We start from the raw sequence: 24498 nt of genomic DNA, 5'->3' as shown, positions 1-24498 counted from the left end.
CTTTGAATGTTCTAACATAAACGTCGTACATATAGCATACACTCCCCGACCCATACAAACCTTCCAGAATATCAGGATGAGAACGATCAGTAGGACGATGCCCCCTGCGATGGCCACCACTATGATCCACCATTGTAGTTCCTGCTTCACTGATGGCTTGACCTCTGGGACGGCATAAGTAGTGGCCTACAGTAATAAATTAGAATTAGGATTTTCACTGAAAGTTGTCACGTTAACAGAAATCTGGGCTAAAGTATAAAAGACAAAAGCACCATGAGTTCGTGAGAAGTTGGTGCCCTTTACCCCAAAGTGTATTAAACTGTTGAAGCACCGTATCAAAGAGTATTAAACTGTTGGGAGGCTGTATCAAAGTGTGTTAAACTGTTGGGGGGGGGGGGGGGGGGGGGGGGGGGTGTCTGTATCAAAGTGTATTAAACTGTTGGGAAGCTGTATCAAAGTGGGTTAAACTGTTGGGGGCTGTATCAAAGTGTATTAAACTGTTGGGAAGCTGTATCAAAGTGTGTTAAAACTGTTGGGAGGCTGTATCAAAGTGTGTTAAACTATTGGGAGGCTGTTTTAAAGTGTATTCAACTGTTGGGAGGCTGTATCAAAGTGTGTTAAACTGTTGGGGGGGGGGGGGGGGGGGGGGGGGGGGGGGGCTGTATCAAAGTGTATTAAACTGTTGGGAAGCTGTATCAAAGTGTGTTAAACTGTTGGGGGCTGTATCAAAGTGTATTAAACTGTTGGGAAGCTGTTTTAAAGTGTATTAAACTGTTCGCGGGGGGGGGGGGGGCTGTATTAAAGTGCATCAAATTGTTGGGGGACTGTATCAAAGTGTATTAAACTTTTGGAGCACCTTATCAAAGGGTATTAAACCATTGGAGCACCTTATCAAAGCATATTAAACTGTTAGGGGACTGTATCAAAGTGTATTAAACTGTTGGAGCACCTTATTAAAGTGTATCAAATTGTTGGGGGACTGTATCAAAGTGTATTTAACTGTTGAAGCATTGTATCAAAGTGTATTAAACTGACTGTATCAAAGTGTATTAAACTGTTGGGGGACTATATCAAAGTGTATTAAACTGTTGGGGGACTATATCAAAGTGTTTTAAACTGTTTAAGTATTGTATCAACACTTGCTACAAACAAACTTTTTTTTGAAATGATGAAATAAAAACTAAATCTACGTTTTTTATAAGTAAAATGAATATAATTTACGGAATAGAGTGTATTTTATTCCCATGATTTCTCAACAAAGTCCAAAAAAGTGAAGAAATTTTTATAGAGTTATATAGAGAGGGGTAATATATTTCAACTTCATTTACAAGTTCTTTATTTTTTATTATTTTTTTTAGGAATTTTACAGTTGTATTTATTACAACCAAACTAAGCCAAAATAATATACTAAACAATCTATTTTTGTGTTTGTATCAAAGGTCCTAAAAGTGTATTAAATTGTTGAAGTACTGTATAAAAGTGTATTAACCTAGTAAAGTACTGTGTTAAAATGTTCTAAACTGAACATTACTCCATGAGCATACTCAGCATTACAAGGTATAAAACTACTCACTGTGCCTTCGTCATCGCTGGGGTCCTGGAAAATATTCAGGTCTGGAGACACAATTACTTTGGCTAAGGAAGAAATCTGTACTTCGGAACTGGGGTAATCCTACAAAAAGACAGTCCTATACTTAATACTATTCATAAAGTCTGCTAAATACCAAATACTAACCGTACAAAGCGGTACACATACCCGAGATAGGACAGTCCTGTATGTAATATAATTCATAAAGTCTCCTAAATACTAATAGTAAGGACCTGAGTGATAGCGGTACACAATAGCGGTACACATACCTGTGTGATAGCGGTACACATACCTGTGTGATAGCGGTACACATACCTGAGTGATAGCGGTACACATACCTGAGTGATAGCAGTATACATACCTGAGTGAGCGGTACACATACCTGAGTGATAGCGGTACACATACCTGTGTGATAGTGGTACACATACCTGAGTGATAGCGGTACACATACCTGAGTGATAGCAGTACACATACCTGTGTGATAGTGGTACACATACCTGTGTGATTGTGGTACACATACCTGAGTGAGCGGTACACATACCTGTGTGATAGTGGTACACATACCTGAGTGATAGCAGTACACATACCTGTGTGATAGTGGTACACATACCTGTGTGATTGTGGTACACATACCTGAGTGAGCGGTACACATACCTGTGTGATAGTGGTACACATACCTGAGTGATAGCGGTACACATACCTGTGTGATAGTGGTACACATACCTGAGTGATAGCGGTACACATACCTGTGTGATAGTGGTACACATACCTGAGTGAGCGGTACACATACCTGAGTGAGCGGTACACATACCTGAAACAGAGTAGACTCCCACAAACGAGACCGAACTACAATTTTAGCTGATTCTCCTTTGTCCAGCCTGAATATCTTACAGTTGATTTTTATACACTTGGCAGACTTGTCTTTACAGCTCTACCAAAAAAAAAAAAAATCAAAAACTCACAGAACAAATTTTACAATCAAGATCTGCTAACAATGTATCAATTGTCTTCCGATAAAACGTATGAAATTATGAATCATCTGAACTGCAATAGCTTCACTGGAATAAGAATGTCAGAAGTACCAGTTTAATGATGTTTCTTCCAGAGCGGGATTCTCGGTCGGGCTTCGGTGTGGTGGAACTCTGAGTTTGGTCCACCTCCCGTCTCCTGCGAGTCTTGGGAGTGTTATATGTGGGCCCCTCTCCATTGCTGACAACTACCGAGGTCTTGACCTGTGGTTACGAAATCTCATCCTTAATTACATACGGTGTGAACGGTGTATCTAACAAGGTGTAATCATTCACTGCTCAATAATATATTCTGTATTATAAAATATATTCTGTATAGAGCATTGTTTCAGAAAAATTTATGTCCAAAATTCTTTACAAACATTGTGAATCAATGGGTTTATATATCAATTTCTTAAAACTGGTAAAAACACAAAACAGAAACATCTGAATAATTCATTGACCAGGTTCAATGGTTTGGAAGTTTTTAAGGTAACAAATAAGTACAATGTAGGAAAATGTTAAAGGTATTATTTCCATCACCCACTACAACTGAAGTGTAATGTTGCTACACGAAACACCCTTTTTGCATGCAGCCTTTTCTCAACCTCACCATGCAGCCATTTCGTTTCCCTCCCATTCAGAATCTGCTACTAACTTTTACTTGAATGTGCCTAACAATTTACCAAATTCTTTTGTAAAATGAAATATAATATCACAGACACTGAAAGTAATCTGACAGTATTCTGATTCACGGCAGTGTTTCACTAACCAGTAATCTGATTCACGGCAGTGTTTCACTAACCAGTAATCTGATTCACGGCAGTGTTTCACTAACCAGTAATCTGATTCACGGCAGTGTTTCACTAACCAGTAATCTGATTCACGGCAGTGTTTCACTAACCAGTAATCTGATTCACGGCAGTGTTTCACTAACCAGTAATCTGATTCACGGCAGTGTTTCACTAACCACTTGCACTACATCAGTCTACAGTTGGAATGTAACATTAAAAAGGAGATGTTATTCAGTTTCAAATATAGAGTCTACTAATGAAATTCCAGGGACCGACCTGAATTGTTCATTATACAGTCTACTCCGGATATATTAAAATTCAGGGGACCAACCTGAACTGTTCATTATAATCAAAGTTAAATATAACTGATATTGAACTACATAATACTGATAATAATAACAGCCTTTATTCATCCGGGATGACACAAATTAGCATATAGCTAGTTTCTATTGTGGTCCAGCATTAAAGTCCCTCTTGAGAATCCATCAATAATATAGCGACGTCACCAAGACCGGTGAAGGGCTTCAAATTTAGGCCTATGCTCAGCGCTTACAGCCTTTAAGCAGGGAGGGAACTTTATCATGCCACACCTTCTGTGACACGGGCCTCGGTTTTTGCTGTCTCATCCAAAGGACTACCCCCATTTAGTCGCCTCTTACGACAAGCAAAGGGTACTGCAGACCTATTCTAACCCAGACCCCCACAGGAAAATATAAATGATAGTTCAATATAAGCATTGAAGTCGCTAATATATCTTATAGTTCTATATTTAGAGATTTCAATATAAGTGGAGTAAACTGTAGTGAATTCAACTGACATGATTGACTTCACAAACGTTCGAGCTGTGTGCTGCTTAGCCTGATTTTAATGTTGCATTCCAATTTTTAACAAATTTATCAATAAAAAAAAGAATAAAACTTGATAACAGTATGACTTACTGGAGGTCGAATGATAAGATCAGCGTTCTCCTATAGTAGGCAAGCAACAGAAAAATATCAGTCAGTTAGTCAACCAGCAAAACGTTAGAATCACCCGGGGACCAGTTCACAATCGTTTGTAACCAAGGTAACAAATTTGGATCTCAGTAATTTTGATGTATTTCATCCACACTTGATTTCTCAATATGCAAACAATGTTTAACTGAAGTTTAGAAGAGTAGAAGATTTTGATACATGTAATTGATTGTAAGAAAAACGGAAAATTTTGACTTCTGCTACAACATCTTTGTGAAACTGGCCACAGGTTTCTGTCAGTACCAGCTTTCAAACTTTAAACTATTAGAAATCTTTTGAAAATCTCTCCTTTAGATTGTCTTGCATTTCGATGTAATTTCAAAAAAATATAATTTCCCAAGAAATTGTGGCACTGACTGAAACCTCAGAAGTAAAGCAGTGAATCAATAAATCACACATTGTACATTAAATGTGATTTACTGATAAAGAATATTAAACTACTTGACTTAAATATAAAAAAGAGAATCTATCCCTGAAAAATTGAATTTTGCTTTATAGGTAAATTTTGATTTTCAAATGAACATTCATATAAACCTCTACACATGATCAAACTTTTACAGAAAGAAATGATAAATATTCAAAATGGAAAAAAAGAAACTGTAATCAAGGAGAATTACTATCATTTTTACTCTTCATAATATTATCAAATAAATCAATATTAAATGGTTCAAATAAAGAAACCAATTTCTAACGAAATCAAATTTTATACTTAAATTGCATGTATGAATTTCTTACCAAATTGAGTACGTTTATATTTTCACCACTGGAAATTAGGTATGAATACGATATATATACTACATTTGATATAATATTAAAGAACAAAGCTGTTATGATATATCACACAAATATGTAAAGCAGTTAAATTTTTAATTTGCAGCGGCAGGTGATATTGAACGAATAATAATTTATTCTAGCATATTTACTGTTAATGATATCATATTGTTGTTATTTCTAGCAGGTATGTAAAAACATATACGCTTTTATAGTGGCACTTGCAGATGTGAATAAAATTTTGTTTGGTCTTATGTGCTAATAACTCACAAATGCTATGGATGGGGTTTGTGAATACTCTGTTATTGAGTTCTAGCAGAATATCTGTAGTCAATACAACACCAAAAGAAGCAAATGAGAGCTAGTGTTGATGAAGTGAGGTGCAGCAGTTTTATATATCGTGTGTATATATAGTGCGATATCACATAATCAAGACCTGGAACATTGTGCTTTGTCTGACCAGAAGAATAGGGAATCGACAATGCAAGTGTCATAAAAAAATATAAAACAAACATGTTACATACTGTGACCCGCAGAATATTGTAATATTGGGGGTCGTGGATGCACTGGGCCTTCGACTTATCCATAGACTGAAAAAAAAATACAACAAAATATCAGATAATATTCACAATGTTAAAAGAAGACATTTGCAAATTGTCTACTATCCAATGAATTAGATACCCAAGTATACAGCTCAAACTGAAACAAGAAATGTCAGCCTTCTCCAAACTTTCTTTTTCACATCAATTTCTATTTTTTGACAGATCATGCCTACATTAATTATCTCGGGTACATGTGTACTTACTTCAACCTGCATGAATTATTTCCGGTACACGCGTACTTACTTCGACCTGCAGTAATTATCTCGGGTACATGTGTACTTACTTCGACCTGCATGAGATACAGGAGATATTTCCCGTCTTCATACACCCCAGGGTTCTTCTCAATCGGCCAGAAAATCTCCAGATTAGCCGCACCTAGGGCTCCAACCCCTTCATTGTATACCTAGAAAGAAAGACAAGAAAAACAATCAAAGTACTGTCATACACCTAGCTCCCACCCCTTCATTGTATACCTAGAGAGAAAGACAAAAAAATCAATATATGATATATGCACCCAGGGGTGCATAAGCCGAGTTGCATGGGATACATTGTAAAGTCAGGAATGATGTGGCATATTTATAATTGTGAAGAATTAATATCAGTTTTAAACTTTTTGAGTTACTGTCCAGAAACCATATTTCTCTGAAGTTTTCAATCTATTTTCGGTCACTGTGACCTTTTTTCTCTAAAATCAATAGGGGTCTTCCTTACCTGGTACATAACAATATCTTTAAGTATCATTTGATTCGGATTTAAACTTTCTGAGTTATCACATCCAGAAACCAAATATTTTTGAAATTTTCATTCTATATTCGGTAACTGTGACCTTTGACCATTTTTCTCCAAAATTAATAGGGGTCTTGCTTACCTGGTACCCAACAATATATCAAAGTTTCATTTGATTTGGATTTAAACAGTCTGAGTTATCATCCGGAAACCAAATTTTTCTGAAATTTTCATTCTATTTTCGGTCACTGTGACCTTGACCTTTGACCATTTTTCTCCAAAATGAATAGGGGTCTTCCTTACCTGGTACCCAACAATATATCAAAGTTTCATTTGATTTGATTGTAAACTTTTCGAGTTATCATCCGGAAACCAATTGTTGACGCCCAACCGCCAGCCCACCCGCCCGCATCACCAAACCAATAGCCGAGTTCAACTTCGTTGCAACTCGGCTAAAAAACCTATCAAAGTACTGTGTCATACACCAAGCAAACGTCTAAGAATATCCATCACTGTATGATGGTTTATGATGGAGTCTATTAACAAATGACTTTCTGAATCGACGTCCATCCAAAGATTCATCCTACTACAAAGTCAGGAGATGGTAATAGCTTATTGACCTTTGAACTCTGTATGACCTTAATCTTCATTCTGGAATAAACAGACAGACGATGCTCTTAAGGTGGCTCACTACACCCAGAAATAGTTTTTCAAATCAGTACAAATTGATTTAATTATAAAAGATATGATATCTAATATGTATAGATGCCAAAAGAGGCAAAAAATATTCAAATTTGGATAAAAACATGATTTTCAAAAAAAATTATTTCAACACATAAGAATAAAAGACTCTGGAGGATTTGAACTCGAGATCTGCAGTTCACCAGACCAATGCTTTAACCACTGAGCTACGATGATAGACAAACAAATCGATCGATACAAATAATTTCACAAAACATTAAATCGCCATCTTGTGACGTGGTGTCAAAAAGAGTATAAGCTTTAGTGTAGTGAGCTACCTTAAAGCAATACTGAGCACTCTATATCGATATCTCTTATAAAGTAATGCACACAACACAATCAATCAATCAAAATGTTTTCAAAAAAATACTGTATTACAACAAACTTCATTGAATAACTAGCCAGATTTTATATAGTGCAAACTGAAAGTTGATTATTTTAAATTGGCATATCTTAGAAATTATTTTTTAATTCTACAATGTCATCGTATTTCTATCATGGGTAAACATGACTAGCAGAAATTAAAACCGTAACAAGAAACATTCTCCCATAACTTCCAAAAATTCAATTTTACTTGTAAAATGCAATCTGATTGGTTGATTTGACTTTATCGACCTTCTTTATACCGTACAAAGAAAATTGCTCTTTAGTCCTGCTACACGACGTCCCAGGGAGGACGTCACAATACGTTTAGCTGTTCAGTTTCCATTTTATTACTACGACGATACTGATACGCGTCATATAAAATTTATATTTTCTTTAGAATCATCCATCAAGTAATATCAAACGCAGTGTGCTAGATTTAATTATTAGGAATGAAAGTAATTTTTACTCATTTTATACGATATAAAGTAGGTTGGGACAGTTTACTCTATTCTATAAACTACTTCGCGGATAGATGGTATCATTTCCAATGCCAAATACTACAGATTTTTCCCCATTCTGAGGCTAAATGTCCACTAACAAACTGTTAAGTCTTCATAAACAGGGGCTCATAATTCATTTTGTATACAACATTGTATAAGTTAACTATTTCTTCACTTCCTATGCTATAAGTAGAGGTGCTTATTTGTAAAATTACTTATCTATTCTTTAAAATTGGTTTATTCACTGTTCATTTTATAAAACTTATCCCATTTGTTTTCACAAGAAAAATTCCAAATTTGTTCTACTTTGATGCTTCTTTTCCCAATTCATTGGGCATTGGTTCCTTTGCCATAAAGCAATAAAAAACACACTGCTGTGACTTACAGCAATTGTACATGGTTCCTATGACTTATGGTAAATGTGTGGTTGATGGCAGGCCTATGACTTACGGTAAATGTGTGGTTAATGGCAGGCCTATGACTTACGGTAAATGTGTGGTTGATAACTGGCTCTATGACTTACAGTAAATGTGTGGTTGATAGTAGCCCTGTGACTTACGGTAAATGTGTGGTTGATAGCTGGCTCTATGACTTATGGTAAATGTGTGGTTGATAGTAGCCCTGTGACTTACGGTAAATGTGTGGTTGATAGCTGGCTCTATGACTTACGGTAAATGTGTGGTTGATAGTAGCCCTATGACTTACGGTAAATGTGTGGTTGATAGCTGGTTCTATGACTTACGGTAAATGTGTGGTTGATAGTAGCCCTGTGACTTACGGTAAATGTGTGGTTGATGGTGGGCCCTGTGACTTACGGTAAATGTGTGGTTGATAGCTGGCTCTATGACTTACGGTAAATGTGTGGTTGATAGTAGCCCTGTGACTTACGGTAAATGTGTGGTTGATAGCTGGCTCTATGACTTACGGTAAATGTGTGGTTGATAGTAGCCCTGTGACTTACGGTAAATGTGTGGTTGATGGTGGGCCCTATGACTTACGGTAAATGTGTGGTTGATGGCAGGCCCTGTGACTTACGGTAAATGTGTGGTTGATGGTGGGCCCTATGACTTACGGTAAATGTGTGGTTGATGGCAGGCCCTATAGCGTCCTCACTCTTTACTACACTGGATCCCCGTATGGGGCCTCTGAATACTATGTCATTGGCTGGCTCTGCTTCTCTGTAAAACATTTTTTTACTGTACTTGTCAGATTTACAGACCTTAAAAGACATATTTAAAACGAATAGACCAACAATTACATTTATCTATTACCATTAAATACCATATAATTGGTATTTTCTGTGGTTGGAAACTTTTGCAATTTGATCCCTAAAAAGTAGCAAAATATAATTTGTATTTCCAACTCCTGTGATTGTATTATACCAAACAAACTTACACTTGCAATTCATTAATATGCTTGTACATAAGGAATACCACATAAATGGTATTTTCTGCGGTTGAAAAATTTAGAGATTTGATGCATAAGTGGTAGCTAATTATATTCTGCATTTCCAGTTTCTGTAGTTGCATTATACCTGTCGTATATACTCGCCTATAAGTCAGATTTTTGGGAGTTAAATTTTGGTCCGAAACTTTATGTCCGACTTATAGGCGTGTCCTTAGAAGATTGGTATTTTTTTTCGACAGAGTAATGTTGTAGCTTTTAAACAACTCCGAACTCCAATGATTACCCTAATTATCATTGACTGGACATATTATATTTACTGGGTATGTGCATGTACAGTATATATATTTGCAGTTGTTATTCTTGCGGATTTTTCCTATCTGTAAAATATGGACAACCACAGAAAATACCCGTTATCAATATCTAAACAATTCCACTGCATTCTTGGTGTGTAAGAAGCTTGAATCAGCATCACAGATCATGTTCTCCAGTATTTTCAAAACTGAAAATTATTTCTTAAATAGTTTACCCTTGAAAAGAAATATGTTCTTCATCTAGAGAAACGCGATTCTCCTTTACAAGAGTAAACTTTTGACAAATTTGTTTGTAAATGCTTTTTAAAAATTTTTTTTGGAAAATTAAGCAATGGATGTTGGACAACAGACAGAAAGAGACAATGGACAAAACTCTAGTTAGAGAGGGTCCCTTCAGGTTTCAGCTCATGTGGTAATGAAATGAACAGATTTTGTCTCAGTAACAATGTACCTACCCAAACACTCTTACGTTCGTTTTGGTAACCATTCGCACAGGTAGAGTGACCTCGTCGTTACCTGGTGACTGTTCCACGCTTGTCCTGCACAACAACAAGATTCTTAAAAATGGTTTTATAATAATAATGATACTAGTTACAATTATTTTGCTTTCTATCATCTTTGGTAACAAATTAAATGACTGGTAATTTTCATGCTTCACACTACAAACTACCTACTACATAATCAGTTCAAGAGTTATTTCCCTTACAATGAGTTTGTCTGTGGCCAGGAGAGATCTACACACAACAGTGTGACCATAAGACTTACGTGTTTAAGAGACCTCTGATTGTAAAATCTGTTAAGTTGAGAGGCAAGTTTGTGGCGTCCAGCTCGATACTAAACTCGGTGCGAACATCAGACTTGACGCTATTACCAAATGGATTGGTGTGCTCACAAAATATGGTTGTTTTGTTGATGTTGATGCAAGCTGGAGGAGAGAGTCCAGGCTGAGGGAAAAAAACCCAGAAAAGAAATAAAAACAAAATAACTTGAAAAAACAAAAACAAACAATATATCTGGCCCCCCCCCCCCCCCCCTTGAAAGATAGGAGACATAATTCACCAAACGTACATTTTTTTTCATGTAATTTACCACACAAAGGGAGAAAACTTTCACGTAATTTACCACACAAAGGGAGAAAACTTTCATGTAATTTACCACACAAAGGGAGAAAACTTTCACGTAATTTACCACACAAAGGGAGAAACATTCATGTAATTTACCACACAAAGGGAGAAAACTTTCATGTAATTTACCACACAAAGGGAGAAAACTTTCATGTAATTTACCACACAAAGGGAGAAAAATTTCATGCAATTTACCACACAAAGGGAGAAATATTCACGTAATTTACCACACAAATGGAAAAATATTCATGTAATTTACCACACAAAGGGAGAAATATTCATGTAATTTACTCCACAAAGGGAGAAAACTTTCAGGTAATTTACCACACAAAGGGAGAAACATTCATGTAATTTACCACACGAAGGGAGAAACATTCATGTAATTTACCACACGAAGGGAGAGAACTTTCATGTAATTTACCACACAAAGGGAGAGAACTTTCATGTAATCTACCACACAAAGGGAGGGAACTTTCATGTAATTTACCACACAACGGGAGACAACTTTCAGGTAATTTACCACACAGAGGGAGGGAACTTTCATATAATTTACCGCACAAAGGGAGAGAACTTTCATTAAGACATTGTAGCTCACCATGAGGTGTGACTTTACTTACCCTGTCCACCTTAATTTAAAATTTATAGCTATGGTTAAAGTTTTTTGAAAAGTAGGTCAAAGTCCAAGGTCAATAGGTCAAAGTCTTGATACCAAGTGAAAGGCTTGGCCTGGATTTCTCGGGGGGGGGGGGGGGGGGGGGGGGGGGGGGGGGGGGGGGAGGGAGACTGAAGTCAATACTTGGACTTAAGTCTGAGATTTTACTCAAATTTTGACTGCTCAAATAAAAGAAAAAACTCAAACTTCAGTTGGAGATTTTTTCGAGGAATCCTAGTCTGGTCATGAGGAATTTATAATTGAAATTTCAAAACCACGTCCCTCTTGGTTCAAAAGATATTGCCAAGGTTAAAGTTTTCCCCTAAAAGTATGATGCTGATGTCATGGCAATAGCTCTTCGGACAAAAGTTTCCATTTCGCTCATACTCCTAAAATCTTCTTTGATTTTTTTTTTTCTGATAGGGAGTTGTAGATCTAGTACTGAGTAATCTAATTTTAATACACTTCTGTTCATTTCCTGATGGTGCAATAAACTTCATAAACTCCCATTTACGTTTTTTTCTTGGAGAGAACTTGTACCTACTGGTTAGAACTTGTACCTACTGGAGAGAACTTGTACCTACTGGTTAGAACTTGTACCTACTGGAGAGAACTTGTACCTACTGGAGAGAACTTATATACCTACAAGAACTTGTACAGTACCCACTGGACATAATTTCTACTTACTGAACAAAACAGAATAGGACTTGTGCCAACTGAATAGAATTTACACTTTTACTTACCGGATAAATGGGTATGCTGCCTGCATATTGCATGTCTTTGGGTACCACCAGGTAAAAGCTGGGTTCATACGCCGGTTCACCTTTGTTGGTTAGAATTATGTTGACTTTGAAGAGGTCATTCTCACCGATACTCAACACATACTTATTGCCTTTTCTGAAAAATAAGCTGTATGTGTAAAATACTTGTGACTTTATACCTAAAGTATATAAAGGGAATTCTGATTTTTGAGCACATGATTTATCCTTAAAAGATATATGTGACGTTTTTTAATAATAGATCATTTTTAGTGACATTTCACATATAATTCACTTTCTTTATATCTTTTTTTCTACAAAAAATCTTGGGGTATATTTCCATGTCTGTTTTAAAGTTAGCATAATTTGATGGTTGCTGTTTGTTGCAAGTAAAAATGTAAAATCAATTCTAACTTATATATTACTGAATGAACATTACTGTAGCACATATATCGAGAAAAACCTTCAGAACAACCTGGGACCCTCTCATTACTAGTTAGGTGATCTAACCACTCACCTACCCAAGTCGATATACAAAATATGATAATATTACTGCAAAAAAAAATTCAAACCTATTTTGAAAATCATACAAGAACTCTTGATCTTGAGGAGATAAAAAAAAAATAATGTTAGAGAAAACATCAGTAACATCACGTTTGTCCATAAGATGACCATATATATTTCACACGCACATCTGAGACATTTAAAGTGAAATGTTTCTCACCTCTCTAGAGGAACCAGAGACATCTGTAATTGAATATTACTCTGACAGATATCATCTATACCACATTTCTTCACAAAATCAATCTGAAAGTACATGTATTTATGCAAAAATTCAGTACAGTGTATGCAAAGGGTAAAAATAAAGAAAAGTGATCAATTCCGTAAATCCTCTAAAAAAAAAAAAACCCAGAAAATTAAGAGCAGGGCAAACAAGGATCCCTGAAAACACCAGAGGTAAAATGTCATCAGATCAGATACCAAGCAGGAATAAACATCCCCTGTTGTATGGTCACATCTGCTGTGAGCCCTATATCTTGATGAGGTAAATGGAGCAATCTATAGTCAAAATCAGTATGTAAAGAAAGGCCTGACAATTGGTATGAAACATCAAAATGAAAATCCTTGTCAGGAGTTAGCTGGAAAGTTAAATAATCTCTGTGTCATATTTCCTCAAAACTGACTAAGTTCAACAACCTGTAATTTTTTAAAAAATTGACAAAAATCAAAATCCTTGCCACATATGCACATCTTGAATACCCATACAAACACTGTATACAATAAGAAGGTCCTCACTGATAAACTGTGGGAGGGTTAGCCAGACAAATAATGTACCCTACGTACATGTATATCATGAAATATTTCAAATAAAGAGGCAAAACTCCTGCAATAGAGGCTGAAATAGATTGAAATTGAAACATGATCCAAGAGTGATCCACAATGAAGCTATAAAACAAGATTCAGATTGATACATGTATGTGACGGAGAAATGAAAATAGAAACTGAAAACCTTGAAAATAAAAGATGGCAGGACTTACACATGGACATCACTGTACCACTATGTCCCATCTAAAGACGGACAAACAGGCAGAAATAGGCATTTCTAACTAGAAAGACAAACTACTAACCTTTTCTTTGAAGGAAGTGACAGATGTTTCTGCCGTCTGGTTGACAATCATAAGTATTGGGAATTTGTTGATGTCTGACATGACCTGACGACGACGTCTAAATGGCACGGCTGGCAGACTGTAGCCAATGTCGATCTGTATTGGCGTCAGTTTATCCTTAATATCGTCCTACAAACACAAAATACATATTTCAATACAAAAACTTCCCGATGTCTAATACCAAAGGATGTTTTGTGCCAAGTTTAGTTGAAATTGGCCAAGTGGTTCTGAAGAAGAAGTCGAAAATGTGAAAAGTTTACAGACAGCCAGAAGACAGACAACATAGGCGACTTCAGTTCGCATTCAAGTACGAACCCAGGCTACCGAACGGATATAGTTTATAACGTATTGTGACATTTGAAATCTACCCAACTAACCCTGCCTCCTACGGGGGTGGTGTGGTAGCAATATGCCGGCCTTGTAATGATGCTGCGCATGTGTCAGTTTCCAAACGATGGATGTGATTGGCTGGAGTATTATACATGGGAGTAAGAAAGAACATTGGAATATTTACCTTACTAACTTAGTTATGAACCGAAGTCGCCCCAGGCGATCAGGAAAGTTCACTTGAGCTTTCAGCTCAGGTGAGCTAAAAAAGGGGAAAAAAATCTGCAATGTCATCCGTCTATGTACACTACGCACAAACGGACAACCTAATTCCATCAGGATAGTGTAGATCAACTTTGTTGTAGGATGTGTGTATGTGTGCGTGTGTGGGAGGGGGGTGTATGTGTGTGGGTGTGTGTGGGTATGTGTATGTGTGTGGGTATGTGTGCGTGTGTGGGAGGGGGTGTATGTGTGTGGGTGTGTGTGGGTATGTGTATGTGTGTGGGTATGTGTGCGTGTGTGGGAGGGGGTGTATGTGTGTGGGTGTGTGTGGGTATGTGTATGTGTGTGGGTATGTGTGCGTGTGTGGGAGGGGGTGTATGTGTGTGGGTGTGTGTGGGTGTGTATGTGTGTGGGTATGTGTGCGTGTGTGGGAGGGGGGTGTATGTGTGTGGGTATGTGTATGTGTATGTGTGTGGGTATGTGTATGTGTGGGTGTGTGTATGTGTGTGGGTGTGTGTATGTGTGTGTATGTGTGTGGGTGTGTGTGTGTGTGTGGGTGTGTGTATGTGTGTGGGTATGTGTATGTGTGTGGGTATGTGTGGGTGTGTGTATGTGTGTGGGTGTGTGTATGTGTGTGGGTATGTGTGGGTGTGTGTATGTGTGTGGGTGTGTGTATGTGTGTGGGTGTGTGTATGTGTGTGGGTGTGTGTGGGTATGTGTATGTGTGTGGGTATGTGTATGTGTGTGGGTGTGTGTATGTGTGTGGGTGTGTGTATGTGTGTGGGTATGTGTATGTGTGTGGGTATGTGTATGTGGGTGGGTATGTGTATGTGTGTGGGTATGTGTGGGTATGTGTGTGTGTGTGTATGTGTGTGGGGGGAGGGGGAGGTAGGAGGGTGGTTATCTACATGTCTATCACTAGTACATGTACATTGTACGTATGGTCCAGAGGAATGCAAGTGTCATCTGATAATATTGCCCAACTCTGTTTTCTATCTTGAGAACTTATCTGATAATACTGTATATTGCCCTTCTCTGCTTTCTATTTCAGAACTCATCTTACAATATCGCTCTTCTCTGCTTTCTATTTCAGAACTCATCTTACAATATCGCTCTTCTCTGCTTTCCATTTCAGAACTCATCTTTATACAATATCGCTCTTCTCTGCTTTCTATTTCAGAACTCATCTTATAATATCGCTCTTCTCTGCTTTCTATTTCAGAACTCAAGTTTAGAAAAAGCAGACACCCAATTCATGATGTGGTTCTATGTCCTATCTTATGGAATGAAATACACTAACTGAAAATGGTTTTTTTTTTTAATAAGACCTGCCAGACTTATTCCAAAAAACATTTTCAGTTAGTGTATCAAGCCTCCTTGATTAAACACATGGAGCATTCTGTTGCAATCAGCCTTAGCTTTAATATTGTTTTATTTCACTTTTCTATTTCTATGCATTGCTTCATAGTCGAAACAGTACTATTTCATACTCAACTAACAACCTTTGCATCCTTTCCAGGGATCGACATTAACAGTTGTCCGATTGCCCGAGACAAGTGAAAACCCAGTTCGGACAAGTGAAACTCAATACACGCTTGCCTAATGGGGCAAGTGATTTTTTTCAGTAGGAAATGTGATTATTATCATAATTGTGTTAAGCTTGATGAATATCAAATATTTATAGAAAGTAAAGTCCAACTCCATATATTGTTGCTTTCTTTACCACATTGTCAGATTATAGCAAAGGCCCATTCTAGTAGATCGTACCAATTGACAGATAGACATAATGAGAGTTACTGGTTGACAGGCTTATTAGAGTCTAAAATATTTCGGACAACTAAGTTTTTCATTCGGACAAGTAAAACTTTGAGTTTACTTGCCCAATGGGCAAGTAGGAAGAAAAGTTGATGTCTATCCCTGCTTTCTCTTGTCTCTTTGAACCAACATACCCTATCAATATTAATTTGTGAATTATACTTACATCCAGATATATAACCTGTTTCTTGCAGCCCTCTAGGTTCTGGAACTGCAGTTCCTGAATGTAAGACGCTTTGGTAGGCTGTGGAGCATCCTTAAACCAGATCCGCTTCTCCACGCTGTCTTTCTCCGCGACTACCTCTACTTGGATTTTCTGAGTGGTGGAGAAACTAGAGAAAACAGAATTTAACATAATCATACTTAGAAAGAGGTCAGATTTGTGAACTGGTTCGAATGTCTTTTTTAATACGGTATATAACTTTTTAAAAACGGATGGAACAACAAGATAATCATTCAAATATATCGAGAATCCAATATTTCATATGGATGATGACATTGTATTCTGAGAGTTAATTCTATTACGGGCAGTAAAGTTGTGTACACAATTCTAATTGCTTACTGGCATCTGCTTAGAATGTAAATCAAATTCTACTCACTACATCTTTGAGACTATCGAATCAATGACTTGCCTGCTGGCAAAGTTTTAACACAAGTTTACAAACCTCTGGACAGGTTTAGCAGTGAATGTCAAACAGATCTTCAGCTCCAAGCAGTATCTGGGTTTGGTCACCAAGGCTGGATTGTCATATGGACAGCCTGCTGGTCTGCTGAGGTTAAACTTCCGGGGCGAGAAGGTGATATTGGGGGTGAGATGCACTATGGGTCTGGTACGTAACAGTATCACTTTGTTTGACTCGTATGATCCTACCGAGACATCCGGATATCCATTTTGATCCAAATCCAGACCTCCGGACAAGGAGTAACCAAACGCCCGCATGTCAGGGTCAAACTCTGCAGCAGTGATTTTCTAAGACCAGATAAATTTAAAGTGTTTAGGCACATCACATAAAATTAAAACAATGTGTGTATGTTTGTCTGTGTGTGTATGTGTCTGTGTGCATGTAGATATAATTATATATATTATTAGATATATAATAATATAATTATATATATATATATATATACACACACACACACACACTTACACATAGTAAAACACGCCTAGAACAAATTCATCCTTAATTATTGCGAAGTGATATTTATTCCATAAGAAGAAAATAATGAAAATTTTATTGGATATAACAAAGTTTGGTTATAACTGTTTTTGGCTGGTCGTGGAGGTTCGCTATCACTGAGTTTTACTGTATATACAACATTCAATAACGGAGACCAGTGTACACTCCACAATGACATTTTTTCAAACAGTTTAAATTTCTTTCAATACTGGACGTAAAAATCGTTAACCTTTTTATGTATCAGTGAATAATTCAGTGATGTAACACTACACGTTTGTAAAAATCATACCTGCACATATTTAGGTATGATGCCATTAGCAGATCCATGGTATATATATACAGCACCAAGTCCAGAGTTGTCATATGGCGCCCCCACTGCCAGATCTGCAGACAGTACAAACAGAAGTCACTCTAAAGCTGTCCCAACATGACTACACCCAACAACATAACCCCCCCCCCTCCCCTCAATGCAAGCATACCTAAAACTGGTCAAACTGAACAACTGTATATTTTCATCCACTGGCCTAAATCTACATGAACCTTGCTCACCTGCAGTCTATCTATCTACAGTACAGAATTATGATGACCAAATCAAATTAGGTTTGTGATGATTCTATATTTACCGGGGAATCCATCCAGATTAAGGTCCCTGGCCCCAGAGAGGGACTGTCCAAATCTGGCCTCCAGACAGTTCATCTTCTCACAGTCGCTCTCTGACATGTCCAAGGTGATCAATAGAGGCTTACTGGCTGCATTCAACTGCCAATCAAAATAGTAAACAAAGCAATTAAAACAGGCTTACTGACCACATTCAACTGCCAATCAAAATAGTAAACAAGACGATCAATACAGGCTTACTGGCTGCATTCAACTGCCAATCAAAATAGTAAACAAAGCAATCAAAACAGGCTTACTGACCACATTCAGCTGCCAATCAAAATAGTAAACAAGACGATCGAAACAGGCTTACTGACCACATTCAACTGCCAATCAAAATAGTAAACAAGACAATCAAAATAGTAAACAAGATGATCAAAACAGGCTTACTGACTGCATTCAACTGACAATCAAAATAGTAAACAAGACGATCAAAACAGGCCATTACTGACTGCATTCAACTGGTTTATATATCTGAGGATTACTAAACATTTAATGATATAATAAATATATCACTGAGAATGACTGGTTGTAAAACATCACTGATATCTATTGATTGTAATAATTATATCACTGACATTTACTGATTGCAATAATTTATCATTGATATTTACTGATTAAAATAATTACATCAAAATTTACTGATTGTAATAATTATAGGACTGAGAGAATTACTGGAGATTTGCTGAATGCAATACCTACAGGACTGAGAGAATTACTGGAGATTTGCTGATTGCAATATCTATAGGACTGAGAGAATTACTGGACATTTCTATAGGACTGAGAGAATTACTGGAGATTTCTATAGGACTGAGAGAATTACTGGAGATTTGCTGATTGCAATATCTATAGGACTGAGAGATTTACTGGAGATTTGCTGATTGCAATATCTATAGGACTGAGAGAATTACTGGAGATTTGCTGATTGCAATATCTATAGGACAGAGAATTACTGGAGATTTGCTGAATGCAATATCTATAGGACTGAGAGAATTACTGGAGATTTGCTGATTGCAATATCTATAGGACAGAGAATTACTGGAGATTTGCTGATTGTAATATCTATAGGACTGAGGGAATTACTGGAGATTTGCTGATTGTAATATCTATAGGACTGAGAATTACTGGAGATTTGCTGATTGCAATATCTATAGGACTGAGAGAATTACTGGAGATTTGCTGATTGTAATATCTACAGGACTGAGAGAATTACTGGAGATTTGCTGATTGTAATATCTACAGGACTGAGAGAATAACTGGAGATTTGCTGATTGCAATATCTATAGGACTGAGAGATTTACTGGAGATTTGCTGATTGTAATATCTATAGGACTGATAGATTTACCTGTGATTTGCTGATTGCAATATCTATAGGACTGAGAGATTTACCTGTGCTTTACTGTTGTAATATCTATAGGACTGAGAGATTTACCTGTGCTTTACTGTTGTAATATCTATAGGACTGAGAGATTTACCTGTGCTTTACTGTTGTAAACATAGATTGCTCCTCCAGCAAACATATTTGTTGAGACATCTGTTTTTGTATACAGTGGACATCCGACAATCAAGTCATCAAAGCTGTAAACAAACAAGAGAAAAAGTGTTGTTTATAATCAACAAAAGGTGAAGATAACGTTCAGTGATCAATCCCATAACTCCAACAATTTCTTTTCTTTTTCTTCTTTTTAAAGAAAAATTATTCTGGAATTTATGTGCAGTGACCATTACACAGCATTCCTTGCTATACCTTTTAACATCCGATTGAACGAGTAGACCTTTCTTTACCATCAGGAGTTTAGTTTACTCCGATTTAACGAGGTGATACAATTATTATTCAAGATATCATTTCTTTGAGCATGTCGGCCTACCCATCATTGTCAAAATCCACCGCCGCCAGATCGCTTCCAAACGCAGAGAATGCCATGGTACCGCTAATGATGCTTTGTTTGTAGTACACTAGATTACTGTTGCTTTTCCTGTAGATGACCACTTGACCAGTGGAGTTGGACCTTGGGGCACCTCCGATGTAAACTCGGCCAGTGTATCCCCGGAATTGACCCGATACTACAGAATAACCTGCAATAAAAGTGAACAAGTTTTACTATCAAATACATACAAGGGATGTCCGGTAAAATAAAAGTAAACAAGTTTTACTATCAAATACATATGAGGGATGTCCGGTAAAATAAAAGTAAACAAGTTTTACCATCAAATACATACAAGGGATGTCCAGTAAAATCGTGGACAGGTTGTCAAGAGCAAAAAATAATCAATGCTGTGTTGAAAAATTAAAAATTTTCTTTATTCTTCATTATACATAGCAAATTTCAAATAGATACATCAGGCTTAAATCAACAACAACAAAAAAATGACTTATATGTGGTATCATCTTACAGCACAACAATGATGATAATGTTAAAAGTACTATGCTGTGATAAATCTGCTAAGTTGGATCAGTCTTACACCGATTTACTAATTCACGTACTCCAGCTGCCATTTAATCCTCCGTAATCAGGTGAGAGACCCATCTTGTAAACACACGTGACATTCTGAAGTTTTCGTAAGGTAAGGACAGTGTTCTTAACCCATCTAGCTAAACAGACAACCTTGTACAGTTTTTTGATGGTCAGCATTGCAAGCATTTCTAAAAGCCTGTAGAGGTGTCATTTCTAAATCGACAAAAAACTGTCTTGGTCCACGGTGCACAGTAACGTCATCAAACATCAATATTTTCCGCCTGTCTTCTCTACCCAGTATTGTATTTTATACACACCGAGAAAACTACCAAACAGGATGAAACAAGAGGTACTGTGAGCAATGCTCACTAAGAATACCCCCCGCTTACCCCAATCTCCCAAAGGGTGTTGGTAATAGGTATAAACTACCTCTTTTCTGAGTGTAAAAAACAAATGGCATGACAAACCAAACCATATTGCTACTTCGATGTCCAGTGCACGTGACCTTTGACCTTTTGACCCCAAAATCGATAGGGAACATCTTCATCCCATGGGTAGTCCATATGTATGATATGGTGACTGTAGGTGGAAAGGATAACGCTTTAGAGCCCGGAAACCATATTGCTACTTCAATGTCCAGTGCACTTGACCTTTGACCTTTTGACCCCAAAATCGATAGGGAACATCTTCATTCCATGGGTAGTCCATATATATGATATGGTGACTGTAGGTGGAATGGATAACGCTTTAGAGCCCGGAAACCATATTGCTACTTCAATGTCCAGTGCGCTTGACCTTTGACCTTTTGACCCCAAAATCGATAGGGAACATCTTCATCCCATGGGTAGTCCATATATATGATATGGTGACGGTAGGTGGAAAGGATAATGCTTTAGAGTCCGGAAACCATTGCGTCTACAGACGGACGGACGGACGGACAGACGGACAACCTGATTCCAGTATACCCCCCCCACAACTTGTTGCGGGGGGTATAATTATTAACATGACGTAATTATAATAGCGACATGAAATATAATGATTCTCACCACCACCTGATTTATTCAGTACATTTTATTTTGAAATATTGCTGTCATATTCTCTGACGAAACCCAGTCGTTTCTTTAGTCATAAACTGTAGTACCATGCCTTGCCATGATTCAGGTGCAATTAAATCCCTATCATTGTTTATATTCTATCAAAAAATAAAAATAAAGCTGCATGCATATTTAAATATGATAGCTATTATACACTTGCTGAAAATTCTAGTTTAGTGCACGCTTAACTTAACACAAATCCTCAATATAACTATTAGTAAACAACCATCAACTATGGATGTTTAAAAAAAAGCACTATGTCATGCAATCATAAAATGATTTGATAAAATAATGAATTCTAGTTTTTATCCCTAAACTGAGTCAATAATTTCACGGAGCATTGATATTCATCCCCAGTTGGCATTTTACAGTGCCTGATCGAGGAACTTCTATCCACTCAAAAATACATAATATACATATAAAGCTGATCTGTATGAAGAACAAGCCTTTATAAATAATAATTCCATTTATTGCAGGAATTATATCCATTACATGAGTGAGAGTTTGCTCCATAGCTAGTGGTGGTGGTGGTAGTTAGTGTGTGTGTGTGTGTGTGTGGGGGGGGGGGGGGGGGGGGGGGGCTTGTGTGCTGCAATACAACAAACCTCACTCATATATTATACACAAATGTTTACATCAAAAGCTAGGTGCCTCATTTCCAAGATACAATAGAATTTGCCAATATGCAAGTGTTTATCAACATCCACTAGAAAGCTAATTAACTTCTATATACCCTTCTGTCAGTGCACACATCATTAGGTGACTATCCAGTGGAACAACCTGACACGTGACACAATACAAATTACCTATATCACATTGATTATCAATAGATATATCAATATATCAGATATTATATATCAATGTTGAAGCTTGCAGGAGCTCCCTTAATACATGTTGCTAGAATAATTTTGGTCTTCTCGCAAGTTTGCACACACAAAGGACAATTTTTGTCTGTTATTAAACTGGGTCATTTTTAAGAATAGAACGTTCTCAGGGACCCTCAACCAATGTTGATATGCTATGTACAGCAGTACTTACCCATATATGAGTGTTTATCAGTTGCCGGGGGTCTGTCTGTCACATGGTACACATAGCTGCGACTCCAGGCCTTGTCTCTCGAGGTGTCAAAAATACTCCCCGTAATGTAAATACGAGAAAGCTGACCTAAAAATACACCCAAAAAATTCACAAAAATACTCCCCGTGATGTAAATACGATAAAAGATGATCTAAAAATACATCCAAAAAATTCACAAAAATACTCCCCGGGATGTAAATACGATAAAAGCTGACCTAAAAATACACCCCAAAAATTCACAAAAATACTCCCCGGGATGTAAATACGATAAAAGCTTACCTAAAAATACACCAATTGAAAATATTAACAAAAATACTCCCTGTGTTGTAAATACGAGAAATCTCACCTAAGAATATACATGTATGCAACAAAATTATTCTTCATGATTTAAATTTGAACAAAAATACTTCTAGAAATGTAAATTCAAAATACCTGACCTAGAAATATGTTTAATACAACTAATAACACACCCGGTGATGTAGATATGAAAAGTTTGATCGAGAATTTATATAACATTTGATACTGTTAGTAATAGTAGCAGATACCAGAATCTAGGGTTCGGAATTTATTCCAGTACATTTTTCTTCTACATGAAAGTTGGTTGATATGTTTTGGAAAAGAATACATGATGTATATCTAGAATCGCGAATCATGATTTCATCGAAATATTTCTTGAAATTGCAAAATCATTACCATAATCACACTGCATTGTAGACAAAGTATTAAGAAAAATGCAGAGAAAAATCAATATTAGCAAGTTTCCCGAGCATGCTAAACCAGCTTCTTTATCACTGATTACCGTGGCAATAGCAAAGTATGAACACGTACAACAGCTAGCATATATATATATATACACTTTATTAAGACTTTAAAACCGGCTCTCAATAGCTTACTGTAAAATATGTTTACTGTTATTATCTATGACGTCATAATATGCTTAACGTAAAATCCTTTTCCCTTCATTCGCTTATGACGCTGTTATGTACGTGAAATGTTATGACGCCTTTATGATGTCAAACCATTTCAAAACTATTTTAAAATGTAACGCCTGAGGATTATAAAATGAAAGCGCTTGCGTTAAATTTTTAACTGTGTGTACTGTTTATTCTATTTCTTTTAATATATGCATATATATATATATATATATATACACACCATGTTAATTTCATCAGCTGACTCACTATGTATATAACATTTCTTGTTGTTTTCGTGATTGTGGTAGATCGCAAATTTAAAACAAATGTTCAATAATTTACATATACAATTCTAAGGCTACAATAAATACAGAAATTAATACATTTCAACTTCCTCTCCATAAAATCACTTATCATCAACAAAACTGTGTTGAAAATCTAAACAAACCACAGTATTTCTCCTTAATCAAAGAAAAGGTACTGGGAGGATTACATGATAAAAATGAATATGAACTTATTATTGACCATTGCTGAGCTACAAAAAGTTAATATCACAATAAGGAAATCGATACGATTATATTTATTGGTGCTGGGTATTATATACAGATGCAGACAGGGAATATTTACATGCATATTGCTTTACGTAATAAAGATCTCCTGACAAGATTTCTAAATGTGCTGTCCATTATAAATATTTTCCATAGAAATCAGTCGACTTCCTACACTCTGTA

At 36.7% G+C, this 24498-nt stretch overlaps 1 protein-coding gene across 2 annotated transcripts in view; it reads right to left on the bottom strand.

Moving 5' to 3' along the window:
• Nucleotides 1–24498, bottom strand: part of LOC125665693 (integrin alpha-6-like) — a 47148-nt gene that overhangs the window by 5669 nt on the left and 16981 nt on the right. The window contains exons 6-25 of one of the 2 annotated variants that reach the window (XM_048898459.2): nt 22815–22940; nt 20095–20302; nt 19702–19804; nt 18193–18328; nt 17859–17953; nt 17057–17361; nt 16558–16723; nt 13989–14156; nt 13085–13167; nt 12346–12499; nt 10592–10770; nt 10282–10365; nt 9181–9286; nt 6059–6178; nt 5698–5763; nt 4328–4357; nt 2671–2820; nt 2400–2519; nt 1574–1672; nt 61–186 (exon numbers count right to left, since the gene is read on the bottom strand). In XM_048898459.2, coding sequence (XP_048754416.2) covers nt 61–186; nt 1574–1672; nt 2400–2519; nt 2671–2820; nt 4328–4357; nt 5698–5763; nt 6059–6178; nt 9181–9286; nt 10282–10365; nt 10592–10770; nt 12346–12499; nt 13085–13167; nt 13989–14156; nt 16558–16723; nt 17057–17361; nt 17859–17953; nt 18193–18328; nt 19702–19804; nt 20095–20302; nt 22815–22940 — 2624 coding nt within the window. The remainder of the gene's footprint in view (nt 1–60; nt 187–1573; nt 1673–2399; nt 2520–2670; nt 2821–4327; nt 4358–5697; nt 5764–6058; nt 6179–9180; nt 9287–10281; nt 10366–10591; nt 10771–12345; nt 12500–13084; nt 13168–13988; nt 14157–16557; nt 16724–17056; nt 17362–17858; nt 17954–18192; nt 18329–19701; nt 19805–20094; nt 20303–22814; nt 22941–24498) is intronic. The other variant, XM_048898460.2, reaches the window with a different exon arrangement.

The sequence above is a fragment of the Ostrea edulis genome, chromosome 10, assembly GCF_947568905.1.
Source record: "Ostrea edulis chromosome 10, xbOstEdul1.1, whole genome shotgun sequence".
NCBI lineage: Eukaryota > Metazoa > Mollusca > Bivalvia > Ostreida > Ostreidae > Ostrea > Ostrea edulis.
Note: the sequence above shows the minus strand (reverse complement) of the source record. Positions and strands in the feature narration are given on the sequence as shown.